At 36.7% G+C, this 20949-nt stretch overlaps 1 protein-coding gene, 1 long non-coding RNA gene and 1 pseudogene across 3 annotated transcripts in view; 1 reads left to right on the top strand and 2 right to left on the bottom strand.

The window, feature by feature from the left end:
* Positions 1 to 20949, bottom strand: part of LOC136168571 (uncharacterized) — a 332652-nt gene that overhangs the window by 4392 nt on the left and 307311 nt on the right. The window lies entirely within an intron of this gene.
* Positions 1 to 20949, bottom strand: part of EDEM3 (ER degradation enhancing alpha-mannosidase like protein 3) — a 72922-nt gene that overhangs the window by 4392 nt on the left and 47581 nt on the right. The window contains exons 14-19 of one of the 2 annotated variants that reach the window (XM_065936196.1): positions 17266 to 17431; positions 16864 to 17018; positions 15826 to 15979; positions 13407 to 13598; positions 11936 to 12101; positions 6924 to 7109 (exon numbers count right to left, since the gene is read on the bottom strand). In XM_065936196.1, coding sequence (XP_065792268.1) covers positions 6924 to 7109; positions 11936 to 12101; positions 13407 to 13598; positions 15826 to 15979; positions 16864 to 17018; positions 17266 to 17431 — 1019 coding nt within the window. Of the gene's footprint in view, positions 1 to 6923; positions 7110 to 11935; positions 12102 to 13406; positions 13599 to 15825; positions 15983 to 16863; positions 17019 to 17265; positions 17432 to 20949 lie in introns of both variants that reach the window. The other variant, XM_065936195.1, reaches the window with a different exon arrangement.
* On the top strand, positions 14524 to 14593 carry LOC136170192 (U4 spliceosomal RNA; annotated as a pseudogene).

A 20949-nucleotide genomic window follows, 5' to 3' on the forward strand; every position in this document is an offset into this window, starting at 1 on the left:
TTAAACCAAATAAAATTTAAACAGTGCATGCCACTGCTGTAATTTTAATATTCTTTGAAAAGTGAAATTCCCACTCAGTAAACCATGAAAATGAAGATAATACAAAATTAAATGATTCATGGATATCAATGTGATTGATTAAATATCTCCATAAATACAGAAACAGATTATTTACAAAACTTCATTATTGGAAGTCTTCACTATTGGAATTATAAGATATAATCATAAAATCCACTGGAAGGCTGAAAAGCAGGCTAAACCTCTGGTAATGAATATACAGTAAAACCACTAGAGGCATTTTATTTAGGGTTCCTACAAGAAAGTGCTTAGGGAGCAACATCTATAATCACGGGCTGCACAAATCTCAGACTCTGCAATCAGTCGGTAAAGATCTCCTGAGCGTCTTACTGTGTGGCAGGCACCGTGCAAGTGCTAGGGATAAAACTAGGTGAAGACAAACACCTAACCTGCCCTTCTGAATCTTATAGTCCAGCTATAATCATCACACAAATAAATAGAAAACTCTGTGATGCATGCTATGGTGTTAGGAAAGAATAATGAGATTTGAGGACTTCTTTCAGAATGTGACACTTGAACTGAGATTTCAAAGATAAGCAGAATTAGTCAAAGAAGAAAGAGAAGATGAACTTATTATAAAACCAGGAAAATGGAAGGAAATAAAGGCACACAGGGAGGGACAGAAGGATACTAGGCATACACCCTGACCTGGCAGGATTACCTGACATGGGAAGCTTAAGATAGCTCGTGGTGGGGGGTGTGTCAGGGGGAAGGTGGGGAAGGGGGAGGAGTTCCCACACATTCTCTCAGTTGTGGAAAAGGTACATTTTAATTTGACATTTAGGGAAACTAAAGAACAGAAAGCAGTCTGGCAGCTTGGAGCTCATTTATGCTAGGCTCTACCCTATGTTCGAGAGAAAACAAAAAGAACCTTCATTTCTAGACTGCATTACTCTAGTTTAGGAAAAGGTGTGGGGCTATTTTATCTAGTAATAAAGACTGTGCTTTTGACAAAGAATCACTCTAGGGTTACATGTTACATAATATTTTGGAAACCTAGCTAAGGATAAGGAAACAGAATGGTGTAGGCTCCAACTGAGATGTGGAGTAGAAGGACGGGGAACTCCCCGCCTCCCACAAATAACAGGAAAGATACATCTACAAACAGAAGGAATCTCACAGAACACCTACTGAACACGAGCAGGAGACATCAAACAGCTGAGAGGACAAGAAAAATCTCTAAGTCATCAGGTAGGCTGAAGGAAAAAAAAAAGAGGATGGAGGGACGGGACGTGCGCCCCTGGGAGGGAGCTAAAAAGAGGAGGGGTTCCCGCATCCTGGAAAGCCCCCTCAGATCAGCGGGGACAGAAAGGGGGCTTCAGAGGCTCGGAGGAGAGCACAACCCCCATCCGTGGCAGGCAGAAGACACCTGCACAGACTGGAGGGCTGCTACCCTGCGTGCCCCGGCCTGAGACATGTGTCCACTGGTATGGCAGGGTCTGAAACGCAGGGCTGAGCGCGCAGTCCCAGAAGAGGACTGCTGCTGGCTGTGTGGACAAGGCCTGAAGGGGGCTGGAGTGTGGTATGGCCGCAACTGGGGGTGCTTGCAGAAGCAGCCAGGCCACCAAAGAAGTCAAGCCCATTGTTAAGTGGCACACAAAAGGAGCCCCTTTCTCCACTGCCAGCCTCTGCTATTGCAGGCTCCAGGGTAACACACCTCAGTCACTGCCTCGGCGGCTTAACAAATGCAAACCAGCATACACAGGATGGATAAACAACAAGGTCCTACTGCTTAAGACAGGGAACTATATTCAGTATGCCGTGATAAACCATAATGGAAAGGAATATAACTGAATTACTTTGCTGTACAACAGACATTTATACAACACTGTACATCAACTGTACTTCAACTAAAAAGAATAGTGTAAATACAGAAACAGGAAAGATCAAGTTGTCTGTATTTTCAGATTCTGTTTTGCACTTAAAGTAACTCAATTTTTAACAGCACTATCAAGATGTTAAAAGAATTTGATAGAGGGTAAAAATAAGGTAAGTAGGCAAATACAAATAACCCCTGTGTAGTAGCAATAACTGGTTAGAAATAAACTAAGTATCCTTTTTATAATTAAAAACAGAATCTACAAGACATAGAATTAAATTTATTATGAAATCTTATTGCTTAATATTATAAAATCTCAATGAAAAAATAAGATCTGATTCAATTTACAGGTAAGTACCTGTATGTACCTGGATGGAAAGTCAATATTTAACAAAATTTTCCTGTTCATATGTAACACACGCACTTATACAATTCCAAAATGAATCCCAATTCTACTCCTTTACTTTTCGAACTGGATAGGATTATTTTTAAATTCCTATGGAAGAATGTACATCACAGAGAAGTCAAGAAATTCTGAAAAGAATCAGTGAGAGGGGAGCTGACTTGAGAGATATTAAAATGTATTCAAAATAGCAAACTATTCTATTATTGGCACTGGAAAGAGCAAATAGATTAGTGTAAAAGAAGAGCAAGTCACCCAGAAGCAGATCAAATATATGAGAATATGTGATATATAGCAAAGTGGCAACAATCAGTTAAATAAAAATGACAGTTGGAGAAATACAAAAAGGAAGAAAGAATCTACCACACCACTACAAAACCTTCATTCTAAGGGGCCTGTTGTCATCGTATGGAGTATCATAGTACTAATGACTACATCATTAAATTCAGGGATGGTGACTCAGACTTGCGGAAGCAAAAAAGAATGAAGAAAATCTCAAGATACAAAAACAAAATAAGAGAGAGAAAGAAAAGAAAAAAGTTTTAATAATGAAAGGACAAAGAAACTTGGCAAAGAGACTGGATGTTCTACAATCATTCATTCACCCATGCAACCAGCATTTACTGACAGGAAGAAATACAGAGCTGAGATGCAGGTAAAGAAGTACAACGTAATACAAATGTCAAAAGTACAAGTATATTAAGATGTTGGGCTTTTCCCTGGTGGTCCAGTGGTTAAGAATCTACTTGCCAATGTAGGGGACACAGATTCAATCGCTGGTCTAGGAAGATCTAGCAACTGAGCCTGTGTGCCACAACCACTAACTCCACGCTCCAAACGCTGTGCTCTGTGAGAAGAGAAGCCGCGACAATGAGAAGCCCACAGCACCACGAGCAGAGGAGACCCTGTCTGTCCTCACTAGAGAATGCTTGTGCAGAGCAACAAAGACCCAGCACAGCCAAAACTAAATGAACAAAATTTTTAAAGAAGATGGCCATACATTTTATCTATGAGAATAAGAGAATTCATAGAGAAGATAGCACTAAACTTGATATTTAGAATAACGAAATGTTTTTAAAGAGGAAAAGGTTGTGGGAGCGGAATCAGGATTTACAAGGCATTTGTGGAAAGAGGGAAGATGTGCAAATGCAAAGGTGCAAGAGAAAACATGTGGTGACTGAGGAAGAGAGGCTGGAATCCTTAAGTGTTAATTCTACTAACAATGTTTCAGCTGTCCCTTTCCAAGCAAAGACGCCATCTGTTTACATATTAGTTTCACCTCCTCAGAACCAAATCCTTTCCAATAGAAATCTAAGTTCTACAAGATCAACTGAAGGACAGATTCACCCCAATCAAATTCAGTGAAGGATAATTTAGGAAAAGGAACACTGCCACACTTAAATCTTAGGCAGTTCAAACCACTGGACCTTTCTTTTATTTCCCCTGTTCTGCCTGCCTCTTCACCAGACAGACACAAATATAAAACCAGTTCTGAATCTGTGTATCCACACAACTCTTAATGCACTAGAAGCCTACACTATAAACTACAAAATGATAACGTGTATTCAAACTTTTAAATGCTGATTTCCCCCACCTCTTGAGAAATATTACTGAGAAAAGTCAACTGAATCTTAATTGTAAATTGTTTCAATTTGTATCTCGAGGTAACAGTGTCTTTTGTTTGCTGGCACAGGGTGGGAATTATTATTCAGCACCTTTACAAATTCTAGAAATTCTGGAACCGGATACATGACGGACACAATATTAACACTTCTGTGGGTAACTTAACTTTTAGAAGTGTGACTGGCTTAACCTGAGAAAGCAGGATTTCTATTCGATAAATTACTAATGCTTTATTCTGAAGAAGAATGTATAATAATTATTTGGACATTTTTGCTAGGATATAGGACTGTTGTTGCAGATATTTCTCTTATCAATGGCTGGGGTTTATCAGAATTAGAAGGTGGGAGTGGGGGCTTGTTCTGGAGTCTCTATTTTCTGTATTGATATGTGGGAAGATTGGCTCCATCAAAACTGACTTTTTAAGAGAAATATGTATCTGTGCAATGAGATCTTTAGAGAAAACAATCTGGAGGACATTTTAAATCATTCAGATTTTATGGCTGCTATTATTTGGTGTACTTATAGAATCCTACCTAGTACCCATATGTGTGTTGTGTGCTAAGTTGCTTCAGTCATGTCTGAGTACCCTTGATGGCACAATAAGGCCAGATACAGAGCTGGGAGATGTTTTTTTTTTTTTTTAAAGGAGGGGTGCCTTCATGGCCTTATTCAGTGCTTCTCAAAAGTATAGCTGAGTACAATGAACTGGAATGCTTGTTTAAAATTTCAGATTCTGATCCCCTGCTTTCAGAGTCTGATTCAATACTCTGGAGTACGTCTCAGGAATCTACACTTTTAACTACTACATCAGCTAATTCTGAAGCAGAAAAGAATGCATGCAGCAACAGCACAAGACAGATTAATGGTACCCACTACAGATGTTAACTTAGAATGTTTTCCTAAGTAAATAAAGCAGTTGATTTAATAAAACTATTATCACTGACTTTTGCTACACTGATAAATATTAACAATTATACTATAACTCATTGCTGACAGTTAATAATACCCTATAGTTCTTCAAAAAGCTATACAAAAAGGAATTTTTCAAGGCTTTTTGTCAAAATATCACAGTACAACAGAATCGCAGTCAAAAAATGGACAGACTATCAAAACTTTAAAAAACATATAATTTAAATAAAGCCCTTTCACTGCAAGGTCCTTAAGGGAATACTATTATGCTGTTCAGACTTTTTTTTTAAAAATAGCATAACTGATCTCTTTGTATATCCTTTCTCTGGTATAGGAAGCACATGCTCTACACCACAATCTCATAGTCCTAACCCTCACACATTTCCTACAGATAAATGGGTTTTAGAAACAAGTTGATACTTTAAATAGTTTATACTGCATTCCAATAAAAAGTGATCAAAAGTAATACATGCTATACAACAACGTCTTTGTTAAGAGTAACTCTTGCATGGATATGGACTAGTGAATTCACCTATTATTTAATTTATAGAATTTGTTATCACAGGATCAATAAAGAATCATCATCATGGGACAGCTGACTAGACATGAAAATAATCTAATTAAATGATATATTATCATGGTAGCCACTGAAACAATATACATATGCACATGCATGTGTGTATATACATGTATATACATATATACACATGCATATACATATATATAATTTAAGGCTTATTAAAGATACTTACTACTATTAATAATGTAGCTTGGAATCATTTTACCTTTTAATATTGCTGCTGAAATTCCAATGGTAGCACAAAATAGGGGGGGAAAAAGCAAAGGCATTAAAGAGTTACATGGAATAATAATTTGCCTGTGTTTGATGTGCCAAAATGCATATAAAGATCTAACTGAAAAAAGGGCTCAAGAAGAAAAAAAAAAACAGGCACATAGGAGGATTTTAAAAGATTAGGAATCCTTTCTATTCTGTTCTATTTATACATCCTTAAGTACATACACCCTACTCACTCCATACTGCTTAAATAGTTAACAACTGAATGAACCTCAAAGAACAAAGCAATACAAGAAGACAATACAAAACACTGATTTGGCTAGCACTAGATTATTGCTAAACTTTTTTTTTTTAATTGGTCCACTTGGAGGTTATACTGAATTGAGTAAGTTTCCTACATATTTGCCAAACAAATATCCCAAACATCAACAACCATGTACAATTACACAACTTTATCTGTTGAAGGCGAGGTAGGAGGACTAGTGCTCTCTCTATAGGAGTCTCCAGTGGCTAAGAAAACGGCTATTAAAAGCAGGATTACAGACTACATCTGATGGTTCACTTTCCCTCTTTTGCTCTCTATCCCTAGATGTGAAATTGTAAAAGAATACTAGTGAGACCTTGCATTTATACAATAATTTGGGTTCCAAAGGGCTTTCAATTTACTAACAAAAATCTTGGCCCAGAGAGGGATATATATACACTCTCATGAATTAAAGCATGCCATCTTGTTATTCAGGCACTAGCTAGTCATGTGTAACTCTTGTAACTTGTAAGTATCTATATGATGAAATTAGATCTCAGTGAAGAGAAGCTGCTAGATTTCTACCGCCTTCACCAAGACACAGGTTATTTGATTACAGGTGGCCTGGTGAAACCCAATTACTATTATATCATATATAACACCGTTCCATATAATCTTTTTACTTCTTATTCTAAAAAAAACCCCAGAGGATATAGTATCTGTGAAATTGAATGGTGGATGTTAAAATGACTCTGTGAATGTTAAAAATGACTCTTAATGTAATCTCTTGTATTTTTATCACTTGCAGAATCATAGCAAAAATTATAAATTACATATAAAAGTATAATTCTAATGACATCCTAAATCAGCAAACAAAGCAAAATAAACATTTCATTACCTAACTTTCCAAAAGAAAAACATATTTTGAAATCACCTTCTAAAAATTTTTACTTCTTTTACCAGTGAATCATAAATAATCATTTTGTAACTCATTTTTGTCAAGTTAGAAAAATTAATGTGAAGCAGAAAACAAAGGATTTTTCACCCTTACCTCGATCTTTTGCTTTGTCAGAAAGGAGCACCTCTACCTCTTCATACTCCCGGATGGCATCCAGTATGATACTTCCTTCTTTACTGAATAGAAACAGCATGGGGATCTTAATGTCATCTGTGTCCTTTCCATCCCCCGCCATCTGGAACAGAGGGGCAGTATCACTACTGCTCCCCTCATTGTCATCTAGCCAGAGAATGAATAAAAGCAAACATCAAAATGTTCCTCCATGAGAAAGGTCCAGCTACCAATCTTTACTGTTTTTCACCTGTTGACATTAATTTCCTGCATTAAGAACCACAAAAACACTCATACCTGTGGGGCCCGCTAATTCTACTCCTAGAAATTTATCCTGAGGAAATAATTCAAAAGAAGCGAAATGATCTATGCCTGAAAAAGTTTACTGGAGTGCTTTATACTTGTCAACAACTGTAAACTGTAAGTAAATTATAATGAACTACCTGAGGGAACACACAGAAAAACAAAATGTTATTATTACATAAAAAAGTAAAGTACAAAGTTTTATGATTGTGATTATAAAAATTTCAGATGCTTATGAAAAAGCCTAAAAAGGGAAAAATTCAGAGACCTGAATTACAATGATAGAATAATGAAAATTTTATTGTTATTTACAATTTCCTCTAATGGCATTATATTTTAAAAACACTCTTCACAAGGAATAATTATGACTAGACTGTTGTTTTCCTCTGTAAGTTGAATGAAACACTAACCTGACTTTACACTAGTTAAAAAATAATAGTAGGGCTGCTAATTACTACTCTACTGGAGATGTCAGTTATGTCCAGTCCTAATCTCACATGCCAGTCTCCCTGGAGAACCTGTCTGTCACCTCTCAGACAGCTTGCATGGACAGGCCCTGCTAGGTGGAGAATACCATGCAGAATCACCCCCTTCAACAATAACTGACCAGACGAAGGATGGCTACCTGACCCCCAGTGTCTCTGGGATATTTGAAGTGGCACACTTTCAAAAAAGAAAGACTTTCGGTTAGCAGTGGGTAGAAGTCCAGTTAAGTGACACAGACTGATGGCTTAGGTTGCAATTTTGGAAAAGGCCATTTTGGAACTGCTAGGTAAAAAGAGAGCAGGCTGGTGAGAAACTGCAGAATGAAGCAGAATAGCAAAGAGCTGCAGAGAAGAGTCCAGGAGGACCCACAGATAGAGACAAGAAAAATGCTAGCCATCATGGTTCCTGATGATTTTTAGTTTCCACTTCTAATTCCTTAGAGTACTCAGTTGTATTTCTTACTCTTGGGTTCAACAAAAATAATCCATTTCCATATAGTAAACAAACCTCCCTTACACTAAATAAACTGTCTCTTCTAGGCAAATGATTTTTAAGATAATCTATACTTCTGGTATTTGGGATAAAAAACAACCAAGTCCTAATTTGCTCATTGATATACAATTAAAACCACTCATGACCCAGATAATCTTGATGGTGTGATCACTTACCTAGAGCCAGACATCCTGGAATGTGAAGTCAAGTGAGCCTTAGGAAATATCACTACGAACAAAGCTAGTAGAGGTGATGGAATTCCAGTTGAGCTATTTCAAGTCCTAAAAGATGATGCTGTGAAAGTGTTGGACTCAATATATCAGCAAATTGGAAAACTCAGCAGTGGCCACAGGACTGGAAAAGGTCAGTTTTCATTCCAATCCCAAAGAAAGGCAATGCCAAAGAATGCTCAAACTACTGCACAACTGCACTCATCTCACATGCTAGTAAAGTAATGCTCAAAATCCTCCAAGCCAGGCTTTAGCAATACGTGAACCGTGAACTTTCAGATGTTCAAGCTGGTTTTAGAAAAGGCAGAAGAACCAGAGATCAAATTGCCAACATTCGCTGGATCACTGAAAAAGCAAGAGAGTTCCAGAAAAACATCTATTTCTGCTTTATTTACTATGCCAAAGCCTTTGACTGTGTGGATCACAATAAACTGTTGAAAATTCTGAAAGAGATGGGAATACCAGACCACCTGACCTGCCTCTTGAGAAACCTGTATGCAGGTCAGGAAGCAACAGTTAGAACTGGATGTGGAACAACAGACTGGCTCCAAATAGGAAAAGGAGTACGTCAAGGCTATATATTGTCACCCTACTTATTTAATTTATATGTGCATCATGAGAAATGCTGGACTGGATGAAGCAGGAATCAAGATTGCCGGGAAAAATATCAATAACCTCAGATATGCAGATGACACCACCCTTATGGCAGAGAGTGAAGAACTTAAGAGCCTCTTGATGAAGGTGAAAGAGGAGACTGAAAAGGTTGGCTTAAAGCTCAACATTCAGAAAACTAAGATCATGGCATCCGGCCCCATCATTTCATGGCAAATAGATGGGGAAACAGTGGAAACAGTGGCTGACTTTATTTTTGGGGGTTCCAAAATTACCGCAGATGGTGACTGCAGCCATGAAATTAAAAAATGCTTACTCCTTGGAAGGAAAGTCATGACCAACCTAGACAGTGTATTAAAAAGCAGAGACATTACTTTGCCAACAAAGGTCCATCTAATCAAGGCTATGGTTTTTCCAGTGGTCATGTATGAATGTGAGAGTTGGACTATAAAGAAAGCTGAGCGCTGAAGAATTGATGCTTTTGAACTGTGGTGTTGGAGAAGACTCTTGAGAGTCCCTTGGACTACAAGGAGATCCAACCAGTCCATCCTAAAGGAAATTAGTCCTGGGTATTCATTGGAATGACTGATGTTGAAGCTGAAACTCCAATATTTTGGCCACCTGATGCGAAGAGCTGACTCATTTGAAAAGATCTTGATGTTGGGAAAGATTGAAGGCAGGAGGAGAAGAGGACAAAGACGATGAGATGCTTGGATGGCATCACCGACTCAATGGACATGAGTTTGCGTAAACTCCGGGAGTTGGTGATGGACAGGGAGGCCTGGTGTGCTGAGGTTCACGGGGTTGCAGAGTCGGACACGACTGAGCGACTGAACTAAACTGAAAACCACTGTAGACGGTGACTGCAGCCAGGAAATTAAAAGACCCTTGCTCCTTGGAAGGAAAGCTATGACAAATCTAGACAACATATTAAAAAGCAGAGACATTACTTTGCTGACAGAGGTCCGTATAGTCAAAGCTATGGTTTTTCCTGTAGTCATGTATGGGACTTGGTTTTTTCAGTAGTCATGTGAGAGTTGGACAATAAAGAAAGAATTGATGCTTTTCAACTGTGGTGTTGGAGAAAACTCTTGAGAGTTCCTTGGACAGCAAGGATATCAAAGAAGTCAATCCTAAAGAAAATTAGTCCTGAATATTCATATTTCCTGGAGACTCCCATGGAGGGAGGAGCCTGGTAGGCTACCGTTCATGGGGTTGCAAACAGTCGGACACCACTGAGCGACTTCATTTTATTCATATAAAGGGTTGATGCTGAAGCTCAAACTCCAATACTCTGGCCATCAGATGCAAAGAACTGACTCATCGGAAAAGAGCCTGATGCTGGGAAAGATTGAAGGTAGGAGGAGGAGGAGACAACAGAAGATGAGATGGTTGGATGGCATCACCGACTGGATGGACATGAATTTGAGCAAGCTCCGGGAAATGGTTAAGGACAGGGAAGCCTGGTGTGCTGCAGCCCATGGGGTTGCAAAGAGTCGGACATAATTGAGCAAACTGAACTGAACCGAAAACTATTAGAAACTAAACAAAATGCTTCACCAGAAACAAAAAAATAACTTCAGGGAAAGGAGTTACAACATAAGAAAGTTTCCACTTAGACATTAATTTTTTTTAAAATTAAGGATCATTTCTTTTAATTATTTACTTACAGATCTCAAGATAGCATTCTATAACTAATAGCTACTAATGAAAGCATTTGATTTGACAAACCTTGCAGAGTACAGAATACCATGAAAATTAGACTTAACCAAAAAATGGGGAAAATCTAAAATACTCCACATATGTTCCCAACTTTATTTTTTCATATTTTTTAAAACTCAGTAAGAAGTCTAAAATAACAGTAGTGGGAAGCTATTAAATTCTTTAATAAAAGTAATCTCAGAGTGGAAAATAACCAAGGATGAGGTGATTTCAGTCCGGTATCAGCAAACCCTCTGTAACTGGTCAGATGGAGACTAGTTTAGGCTTTGTTACTGTTACCACCACTCAGCTCCAGCACTGTTCTTGAAAGCAGTTACAGAAGATAGGTAAACAAACTGACAAGCTGTGTTCTAATAAAACTTTTACTTACAAAAAAAGCAGTGAGTCAAGCTTGGCTTGCAGGCTATAGTTCGCTAACCACTAATTTAAGTTATTAAGCAGAACTTCTCCTAATGTTAATATTTAACTATGAAATTCATGCGTTCATTAAATCAACACTGTAGTGCCCATATAGGATAAGCAAAAAGAATAGTAAATATTTTTTCAATGAAATAAATCCTACTATTTTATTTTTACCCATGTCAGTAATTTTAGGAAATTTTATTTCCATTATCTTCAAACCTCACAACCACCTAAAAGATGTTTATTACCATTTTCACTGGAGCTAAAAAAAATTCTACTAAATAAATAGGTAAACAATCTAAAGGTTACAGCATGATTTTGTGGAAGAGCCAGGAACTGCACCCCCATGTTCTGACTCCAAAGATTGCATCTATGTGGAGGAATGGCTATTTTCAGTGACTTTCCACTGGAGGTGGCAGGTATAATTCTTTGCCCCTAGGGGTTTTGGATCTCATGGGCACATTTTCTGATTGATATCAGGTGTTTTTACCATCACTCCTGCTGCACCTTCACATCTGACTCAAGTACATTTATTGGCATTAATATACAGAAACTCAGATTTAGATGTTCAAACAAGGTATGAGACATATACAAATCATTAACAGAATCACTGGATTACCTATCCAATATGCTGGCTAGTGAAGTAAAAACAATATGACAAACTCTGATAAAATTTTGGAAAATGAAAGGAAAAACCTTAAAAATTATGTTTTAGTTATTAATACAATGACATGGAGGATTACTTACCAATAACAATGCCACCAATGGCTCCAGCATTCTGTATGTTGCGTGCCTTTTCTGCAAACATGCACTGCCCTCTTTGTATCAAAGCAATTTTTCCCATCACTGCTTCAGGGTTAGTAAGTTCTGAACAACCATTGTATGGTTTACTGATTGCAACAAATCCTCTTGTCTGTCAGAAATAAAAAGTTACTTGAATAATTCGTCTTCTCAAATCACTACCATGTCATTAAAATTCAATATCTAGAGCTTTAAGGAGATCTTTCTTTTCTAACGATAACACATCCAATACACATTGAGCATAAATTTTTGCTTTTGACATTTTGCATATCGTAGTCCCCAACCAATATTTCTACTGTACTTTGCAGTTTATAAAAGCATTTTTACATAAATTACTAAACCTGATCTTTATAATGGCTCTGAGTTAAATACAGATAACATATACATTTTACATATGGGGAACTGAGATTCAGCTTTCATAATTTGCTCAAGGTCACGATGTTAGAAAGTGGTAAAGTTGGAGCCTGTTGGCAGACTCACTATATACCCAAACCCATACTTCAACAGCTGGGAACCATTTTTAAACCATCACTGGTAACCAGAAAAATTTTTGAAAGAGGGGGAAAAAATGGATTTAGTGTACATAAATCTGCAAGCAATTCTTCTTCCTAGAAAAATTAAATCCACCAGAGAACTGATTTTAAAGATGTGACTGTAAAGATGTTTTAAGATCCTTCTCGCTCTTAGAATGTAAACTTCATGAGGGCATGAACCTTCACTGGTTTTTATAAACATGACATACAGTAAAAATCTAAAATAGTGCCTAAAGTAAGAGTTGTTGAACAAGTCAATCAATTATAAACCTACATAGCTTTAAAGTATATACTAGAAAAAGTTTAAATTAGTGGTAATAGAGTTCAAAGACTCTGGTTTTAGATGATCAGAATACTTGGGTTCCGGTCTAGTAGCTCGCTAGCTTTGCTACCAGTCAGTCAGATAGCTGAACTCGTGAGCTCCGTTTCCTATGTTAAACTCAACTAACAGGGTAAACCAGCTTAGTGACCTTCCAAGTTTGCTCAGTGGAACCTCAGCATCTGACGCTCTTCACAGCCACTTGTCCAGAGCACTTTCGCTTTAGCTGTTCTCTACATCAAGCCTCTGAGTTAGATTTTTGTTCAAAGAAGGGTTCCAGTAGTTTAAAAGCTTGAAAACCATTTTTAGATAAGCTAAAGGCTTTAAATTAAGAGAACAGTATCTGAACAACATTTTAAGTAAAATTCTATAGACATATTGCAAACATACATTATGACAATATTTTCAAGATATGCTTTTAAATTTAATCTCTTTTAATCTAGGAGACTAAATATTTAGGTGTTTTAAGTAAGTTAAAAGTACTAAAATAGAAAAGAGATTAAGAAATTAACAACACTTAAGTACTATCCAAGTTCAACCTCAACAATATTATAAGTGCACACACCTCTTTATGTTTAGACAGGTCTGGCCCAAACTGTGCTGGACCAGCAGTTAATACTACCCGGCCGAAAAATGGGTGGGAAATAATCTGTACAGCTCGTGGAGGGAGCTGCTGTTCTTTTTGTTGTTGACTTGACAATTCAATCATCTCCTGCATAAACCTCAATCCATCTTCTGCATCAATCGAACTAGCAGCCTAGGAAAGAAACAAGATTAATTTTATCCTTTCTGGAAACTTTCAACTTTTTTATTTCTTAAATACTTCTGCAAATTTATTCCAAAATTTCTCCTTTCAGTTTTGGTCTCTACCAAATATTTATGGCCTTATTTCTTCTCATAAATATTGCTTCTGGAAATATTTTCTGAATATAACATCTGAACTTTTTATTAATGTCTCTTTCACTGTTGTATAAACCACTTTTGATACAAATCGAGAACTGGACTTCCAACCAAAGGCTCAAATGCTCACTTTGCTTGTTTTCTCCCCTGGTTGCCCTTTTAAGAAATAAACCTCATACCTGACCTATACTCCCCTTCTTTGAAATTACGAACCAACAACCGGATTATATTCAAGGCACAAGTATCAGTCACCTATTACATCCTAGACCTTGACTAGGCACTGGAGACATAGTCTTTTACTTTAAAAAGTGTGTATCTAGAGAAGAGACGTAAAATTAGCTACAATAAAATTTCTCAAGAGGGAAAGTAAACTAGGAACATAGACAAGGGAATGAATGATTGATTTTGTCAGTGTGTATCTGGAAGTATTTGGAATGACTCAAATTGTATCTTAACAGAGGAAAAGTTGAAGAGTACCTGACTATAGTAGGAAAAAGATGAATTTCTAACACTTTACAGATAAAGTCAATGAAACTTGATAGGAGATAGAGGAGAACAGAGAGGAGCTGGCAGACAGAAATTCAAGCCTATCCTGAGATTTCTAGTTTTGGTGACTTAGAGAATAATGTCAGGGCTGACTAAGATAGGGAACAAAAATGAAGAGAGAGACAGACTGTGGTGGAAGCAGGGAGAGAGAATTAATTCAGGTTTGGACAGACTGAGATCTGAGATGCAAAAATGTATGAGAAGTAGATTAAAGCTGGGTTTAAGAAGTAAAGTTCAGCTTTGCGCAGAGGCAGTATCGTAGCCAATGAGGTTTATCCGAGGCGCGATTATTGCTTAAAAAAAAAAGAAGTAAAGTTCACAATCAGGATTACATACAGATGACCCACTGGAGAAAGAAGTAGCAGCCCACTCCAGTATTCGTGCCTGAGAAATCCCACGGACAGAGGAGCCTGGTGGGCTACAGTCCACGGGGTTGCAAAGAGTTGGACATGACTGAGCATGCACGCATACACATAATCTAAGAAATCACAAGTACAAAGATGATGGTGGAGCGTGTAGAAATAGATGATGCTATTGAAGAAGAGCACAGAAAGAAAAAAAATATGGTGCAGATTCTTTGACAGTGCCTACACTGAGTGGCTGTGCCAAGAAAGCAGAGTTGCAAAGGAATCTACAAAATACTGTATTTGCAAAGATGTTGGGATGCCCTGGAAGACAAGAAAGGGGTATGTTCTAAAAAGAGGCCAGTCAATGGTTACAAAAAAGCTCAATCATATGAGGATGAAGGGGCCACTAGCTGGCAACTATGTCACTGGTGACCCAAGTGAAAGCAGTGTCATTAGAGACGTCATTCCCCCTGCTGGGACGAGTGAAACATAAGGAAGCAGACAGAAGATTCTTTAAGGAAGGACGGATATGGCAAGAATAGAGATGAGACAGAAACCCAAGGGGAAGATGAGGTAGTGAGAAGGCTGAATTAGAGATTAAGGGATATCTGAATATGATTCTACTTCGTTGAAATTATTTCTCAAATTGTACTTCTCTCAGAATTAAGGTAGGAATAAGGTTTAAAGATCTTTAAATTTAAAGATCTCAGGTTATGAAAACTTTAAAATCAAAAAATCTATAAAAATTTCCCAAAGATACATGTTATATTGCCTAGGCATAGGTAAATAAATGCAAATTTTGATTAATGAATGAAATATTTACTACTCCTTGGAAACTAAAGCAGTGTAAAATAGAGATATAAATATTGAAATTAATTATTAGCTTTTAAGACTATGTCCTAAATAGTGGAAAGACAAGAGAATGAGAAACAGAAAACTTAGATTTGAGTCGGTGTTTGACCTTATCAACACAGGCAAACCAGCAACCTATTTGTGATTTAACTGATCTATACTATAAATCAGGTTGAATTAAGATGGCGTTCCAAGATACTTCCAAGTACTAAAATTCTGATCCTCTTACTTTAAACCACACATTTGAGGTTTTTAAAAAGCCTGGTGCCACTATATTATTAAAGCTAATGAGACCAAACAGGATAGAGACCATAGCTAATTAGTGCAGCAATGTCTTACTTGGATTGCATGTTGAACCAACTGGACTCTCCCATCTTTGAGGTGAATCAAACTCACCCCCATCTTCTTCAAGATTTCTAAATGCTCAGGGTTAGTGGCCATGAAATCTCTGGCTCTCAGAGGGGGTTTAGCTCCACTCCTCAAACTCTCCTCTCTGCTAAAAGTAATTATAGGCAAGGCTTAAAAAACTACAAATCAGAATTGGGAAAAAACATAAGGCAAAATAAAAATAATGTTAGATATTTGCAGAATTGCTAGTTTTAAACTAGTGAAAAATGAAATAGAAACTGTTATTTACCTACATACAACTTAGGTTTTTAGTAAGTGTTATAGCTTTCAAATATATTTTACAGTTATCAAAAGCTTGTATATTATCTGTAAGGCAGTATTAACAGCATTATAACTATCTGAAGGTACAGAACAGCTTGGCTTGGGAATTTATTACTATTTATTTGTCCCTCAAAAAAAATCCAGACATTTCTCTCAATATTTGAAAAGCAGAACAATGATTATATCACTGAATAACATTCACTTAAATTTTCTTTTAATTTTCTAGTGATAGCTTTTCTAATTAACTATTTAGACAAAAATGAACTCATTAAGGTAAAAATTTTTATTCAGCAACCAAGAATAAGTATCTCATCAAAAAATCAAATCAAAAGACTGCTATTTTTCTTATACAGAAACTACAGATAAAAGGAAAAGTATTTTCTACATAAACCAGATGTGGAAATATTTGATGAAACTATCCTGTGTAAAAATGTGCTCTGGAAGTTACAAACTATTACATGCTGCCAAAACTACTTGGTTCATTAATCAAAATATATACAGAAATTTCCATAATAATAAAGATAATACTGCTGAATAAACTTTGCTATCTAACTTTATTCACCAATAATTTTAATTTTAATCCATTAACATACATACCTTCTCAATATTTTGGTTCTAAGTGAATGTATTCTTGGCTACTCCTTACATTCTCTATTATTTACTAAGAATTAATTTTGGTACTAATAAATATAAAATAAGACATCTTACACTCTGATGATGCCTCTAGGACAGCTCTTGTCCACCACATTTTTCAAGGGTTCACGGATGCTCTGGGCATATAGTGGATCGTTAGGGAAGAGGATCTGAGTGTTTGGACAAGTCCAGTCAAAGTTACTGTCATCCAGTTCTGTATATTCTGAAGTCTAAAAAGAGAAAAAAAATGTTATGTAAGTACAAATAATTATTTTACTTAATACTATAGTTTGTGCAAAGGAAATATTAAGTGGAATGTAAGTATACACAGGACGCAATATAAGAAAACGTCAAAGGTATTCTTCAACCACACTTTATTTATTGAATTGTAGTCATGGATTACTTTCACTTAGAAAAACAAAACAGACAGATAGGAATAAAAAAGAACAAGATATTTAATTCAAAAACGTAACCTACTGTGTTCTTCTTAGAGACTCTTTGATTTGTAGTGGAGAGCCAAAGAGGTAACAGATGAGCTTCTGTTGTAAAAATGTAATCTTCTATGTCAAAAATAATGTCTTCTTTATCCGCGAATAACAGGTAAAGATATTTAAACATTTCCGCCAAGAAGAAGGAATCCATTCTAAAATAAAAGGTTACAGGCAAATCTAAGTACGTAAAAATATCCAAATGCCAGCTATCTGAAAGCTGCAGAATCAAGGTCAATAAGCGTGTCTACACCAGTACAGACATCCAAAGAACTACAGAACGTATCTACTCCCCAGTGGTAACGGCCTTGACTCCAAGCATATTCCAAGGAAGTAAAAAAGACCAGGGGCTGCCTACCACACAAGTACACTAAATCTTGTAAATAATGCAGACAATATTTTCCTATGGTTCTTCTGAGAAAAGAGTTTGGCATTTCTTCTACAGAGAACCAACATCAGGGAGGTAATGCAGATGAACTTTACTACTGAGAACCTTATAGGAATCTTCCATTAACATTCATTGAACTGGATAAAGTAATGCAATTTTGATGCAGCTCATTACACAGCCATTTAAGTGATAAACAAGAAGGCTTTAAAAGTAATCATTTATGAAAAGTTACATGAAAAAAGTACAACACAAAATCATATGGACAATGATCATAACTTTATAAATACCAAAATAGTTCTCAAGAAGGGAATATGAATAAAGGAAATTAAAAACATTTGACTTTACAAATGATTTAATGTTATAATGTTTTAATAAACATTTTAAAGAAAAGCTTTAGTAAAAAGTGGTAGAAAAAGAGCATAGTTATATGGAGTTACAGTAACAAGGAATTTAAGTAAATGTGCTACATTCCAAAGCATTTGAGCTTTTAGCAGTTACTAGACAGGCTTCACAGTTTCATAAATCTGGGCAAGCACAATTCCTGGCATACAGTAGGCACTCAATAAATGTTTTCAAATGCAAGTTTAAACAGCATTACAAAAGAATGAAATGGATAGGAAGCTGGACAGAGTGGTGAGGATTTGAGGCTTTCGGAATAGAAAACACCTTCTAAAGGCTAGCTATGACACCAAGGGGATACTACATATGGACCATGAGCTCCAGTTTATTCTGAAAGGACATAATATATGCTTATAGTGGTGCAAAAACTACATGAGATTCTATAATGTCAACTACTTAGCATAGCACTTGGCATGCACATGAGCTCAAAAATAGAACTATCATTATTTTTCCCATACATAAATGATCTTTTATTTTAGAACTCACCTATAATGTTTCAAAACTTTTTTGAACATTTTGGATGTTAATCATTATAGAAAAGATAAAATACTTTCCTGTCAACCTGCAATACACTTATGGTAATTTAAGTTTTTCTGGAGGGCTGATAGTTACTATCATGAGCAAATGCTAGTTTGAGAACTGTAAACTAATGTGCAAGATGTTGATTTTTTAAATTTTTATTTATTTTTTAATTGGTGGGAAATTACAATTTTGTGTTGGTTTCTGCCATAAAACAATGTGAATCAGTCATAACTACATATATATATATATATATATATATATATATATATATATATATCTCCTTTCCATCCCCACCCCCCATCTCACCCCTCTAGGTCATCACAGAGCACAGGGCTAGGCTCCCTAGGTTATTTAGCAACTTCCCACTATCTATTTTACACATGATAGTGTATATATGGCAAGATGTTGATTTTTGGCAAATTCCACAGATGATTATGGAACAGATGATATGTAAACACTCAGAAAAGAAAGAATAGACATGATAAGATCACTGCAGTATGAGTTAGGTAAAGCTAGCGAGTTTGAATATTGTATCACATAATCTATTTTGTACTTAAAAACCGTAACTATATACATAAATGCAAACACACAGCCATTAAAATTGTCTGGAAGACTGTTTATAATACTGCCAACAGTGATAATCTTGGATGGCAAGTAGGGAAAGTATTGCAGGAAAATTTTCATATTCTTTTTTGTCATTTAAATTCTTTAAGTGATCGTTATTAAAAAGATGCAGATATTTCTACTTTGAAAACTGGGAGGGAGGGCAGGGAGGGAAGACATAGGTGAGCTAGACAATAAGGTAGATCTGTAAGGGAATAAGCAACCAAATGCAGAGTATTAGATGGAAATTTTTATAGCATACTTATCTAAACCCAAAATCACTGAAAACAGTTGTTTAGCTAATATATTTTTAGATGACTGAGATGATATTTAAGCCTTCTTTTTGGTCTAGATACACACACACACAAAACCCAACAAAATGAAATTTTGCTGGAATAAGTATTAAGTCCCAAGTTTACACTTCAAAAAAAAAAAAGAAAAGCTTAAGAGCAGAACAGAGAACACCCATTTGTCAGTAAGTCATTGTTAAGTATCTGAGGTCAACTGGTCACAAGTTCACTGTGTGTTGAACATAACAAAGCTGCTGAGAAAATCTAAAGCACATCTAATAACATGGCATGACGAAGATTAGTAGTTCTCAACCTTTCGTTGGACCAAATGCATCCAAGAGATACAATGCTACCGGAAGGAACAGTGGACAGAGGGAGCAAGCCCATCAGCTCCTCAGAAAATGCGCCACCCTGTGGCTGAGCACAGATGGTAATGGTGCTGCGGGGCCAAGCACACCTCAAGTACCGTTCCTTCTGGACATGACATTTTAAGAGACACTCTATAGACTGGAATACAATCAGAATGGGACAGAGAGATCCAGAAATGTAATGTAAGGAATATTCAGCAGGAGGAAAGAAAAGATGCTAAATTCAGAAAAAAATGGAACTCTCCAGGCATAGTAAATCAGGTTTTCCCCTCTGTAATTCCTCCACCTGCTACTTTTCTTTCTACTCTAACACACATCAGGCTTCCTGGGGCTCAACAGTAAGGAATCTGCCTGCAACACAGGAGACTTGCAGAAGATGTGGGTTTGATCTTTGGGCCAGGAAGATTCCCTGGAGGAGGAAATGGCAACCCACTTCAGTATTGTTGCCTGTGAAACCCTATGGAAAGGAGCCTGGTAGGCTACATAGGTTCACATAAAGCTGGACACAACTGAGTGACTTGTGATTCTTTTATACCCACCTTCCTCACTTACTACAAGTCACAGGAGGGCAGGGACTAATTCTAATTGATCTTTTCATCCTCTTACCTAAGAGTAGCATCTGGTATACAGTAGGCAGTTAATTACTGTTCCTTCAATGAGTTGCCAGCATAGCATATAGTCAAAAGCCTATCTGCCTTGATTAGAATTAATCTAACTAATTCTGCGACCTTGGACAAGTTCCCTAATCTCTCTGTGCCCTGGTTTCTTCATCTGTAAAATGAAGATCATAACAGAAATTATACTTCAGAGGGCTGTTGTAAGGATCAAAGGAATTAAACATAGAAAGTGTTTAATTAGAAGAGTGCGTGTAATGTAGGAAGCAGCCAATAAATGTTACAGATAAATACACGAGCCATCTGCTTTCATTTCTTGCTGTTTTCTGTATGCCTGCTTCCAGAAACCTATCCATTTCTTATCAGTTGTAGTCAAGGAAGAAGATCTCAAGTCTAATCAACTATTACCTGAATACTCTGAGAGAGGGACTGAGGGACAGCTCTGTGAGTGTTATGTTTCCCCTGTCCCTAGTTCCTCTGCTGGAAACT

The sequence above is a fragment of the Muntiacus reevesi genome, chromosome 5 (assembly GCF_963930625.1).
Source record: "Muntiacus reevesi chromosome 5, mMunRee1.1, whole genome shotgun sequence".
In the NCBI taxonomy this organism is placed as follows: domain Eukaryota; kingdom Metazoa; phylum Chordata; class Mammalia; order Artiodactyla; family Cervidae; genus Muntiacus; species Muntiacus reevesi.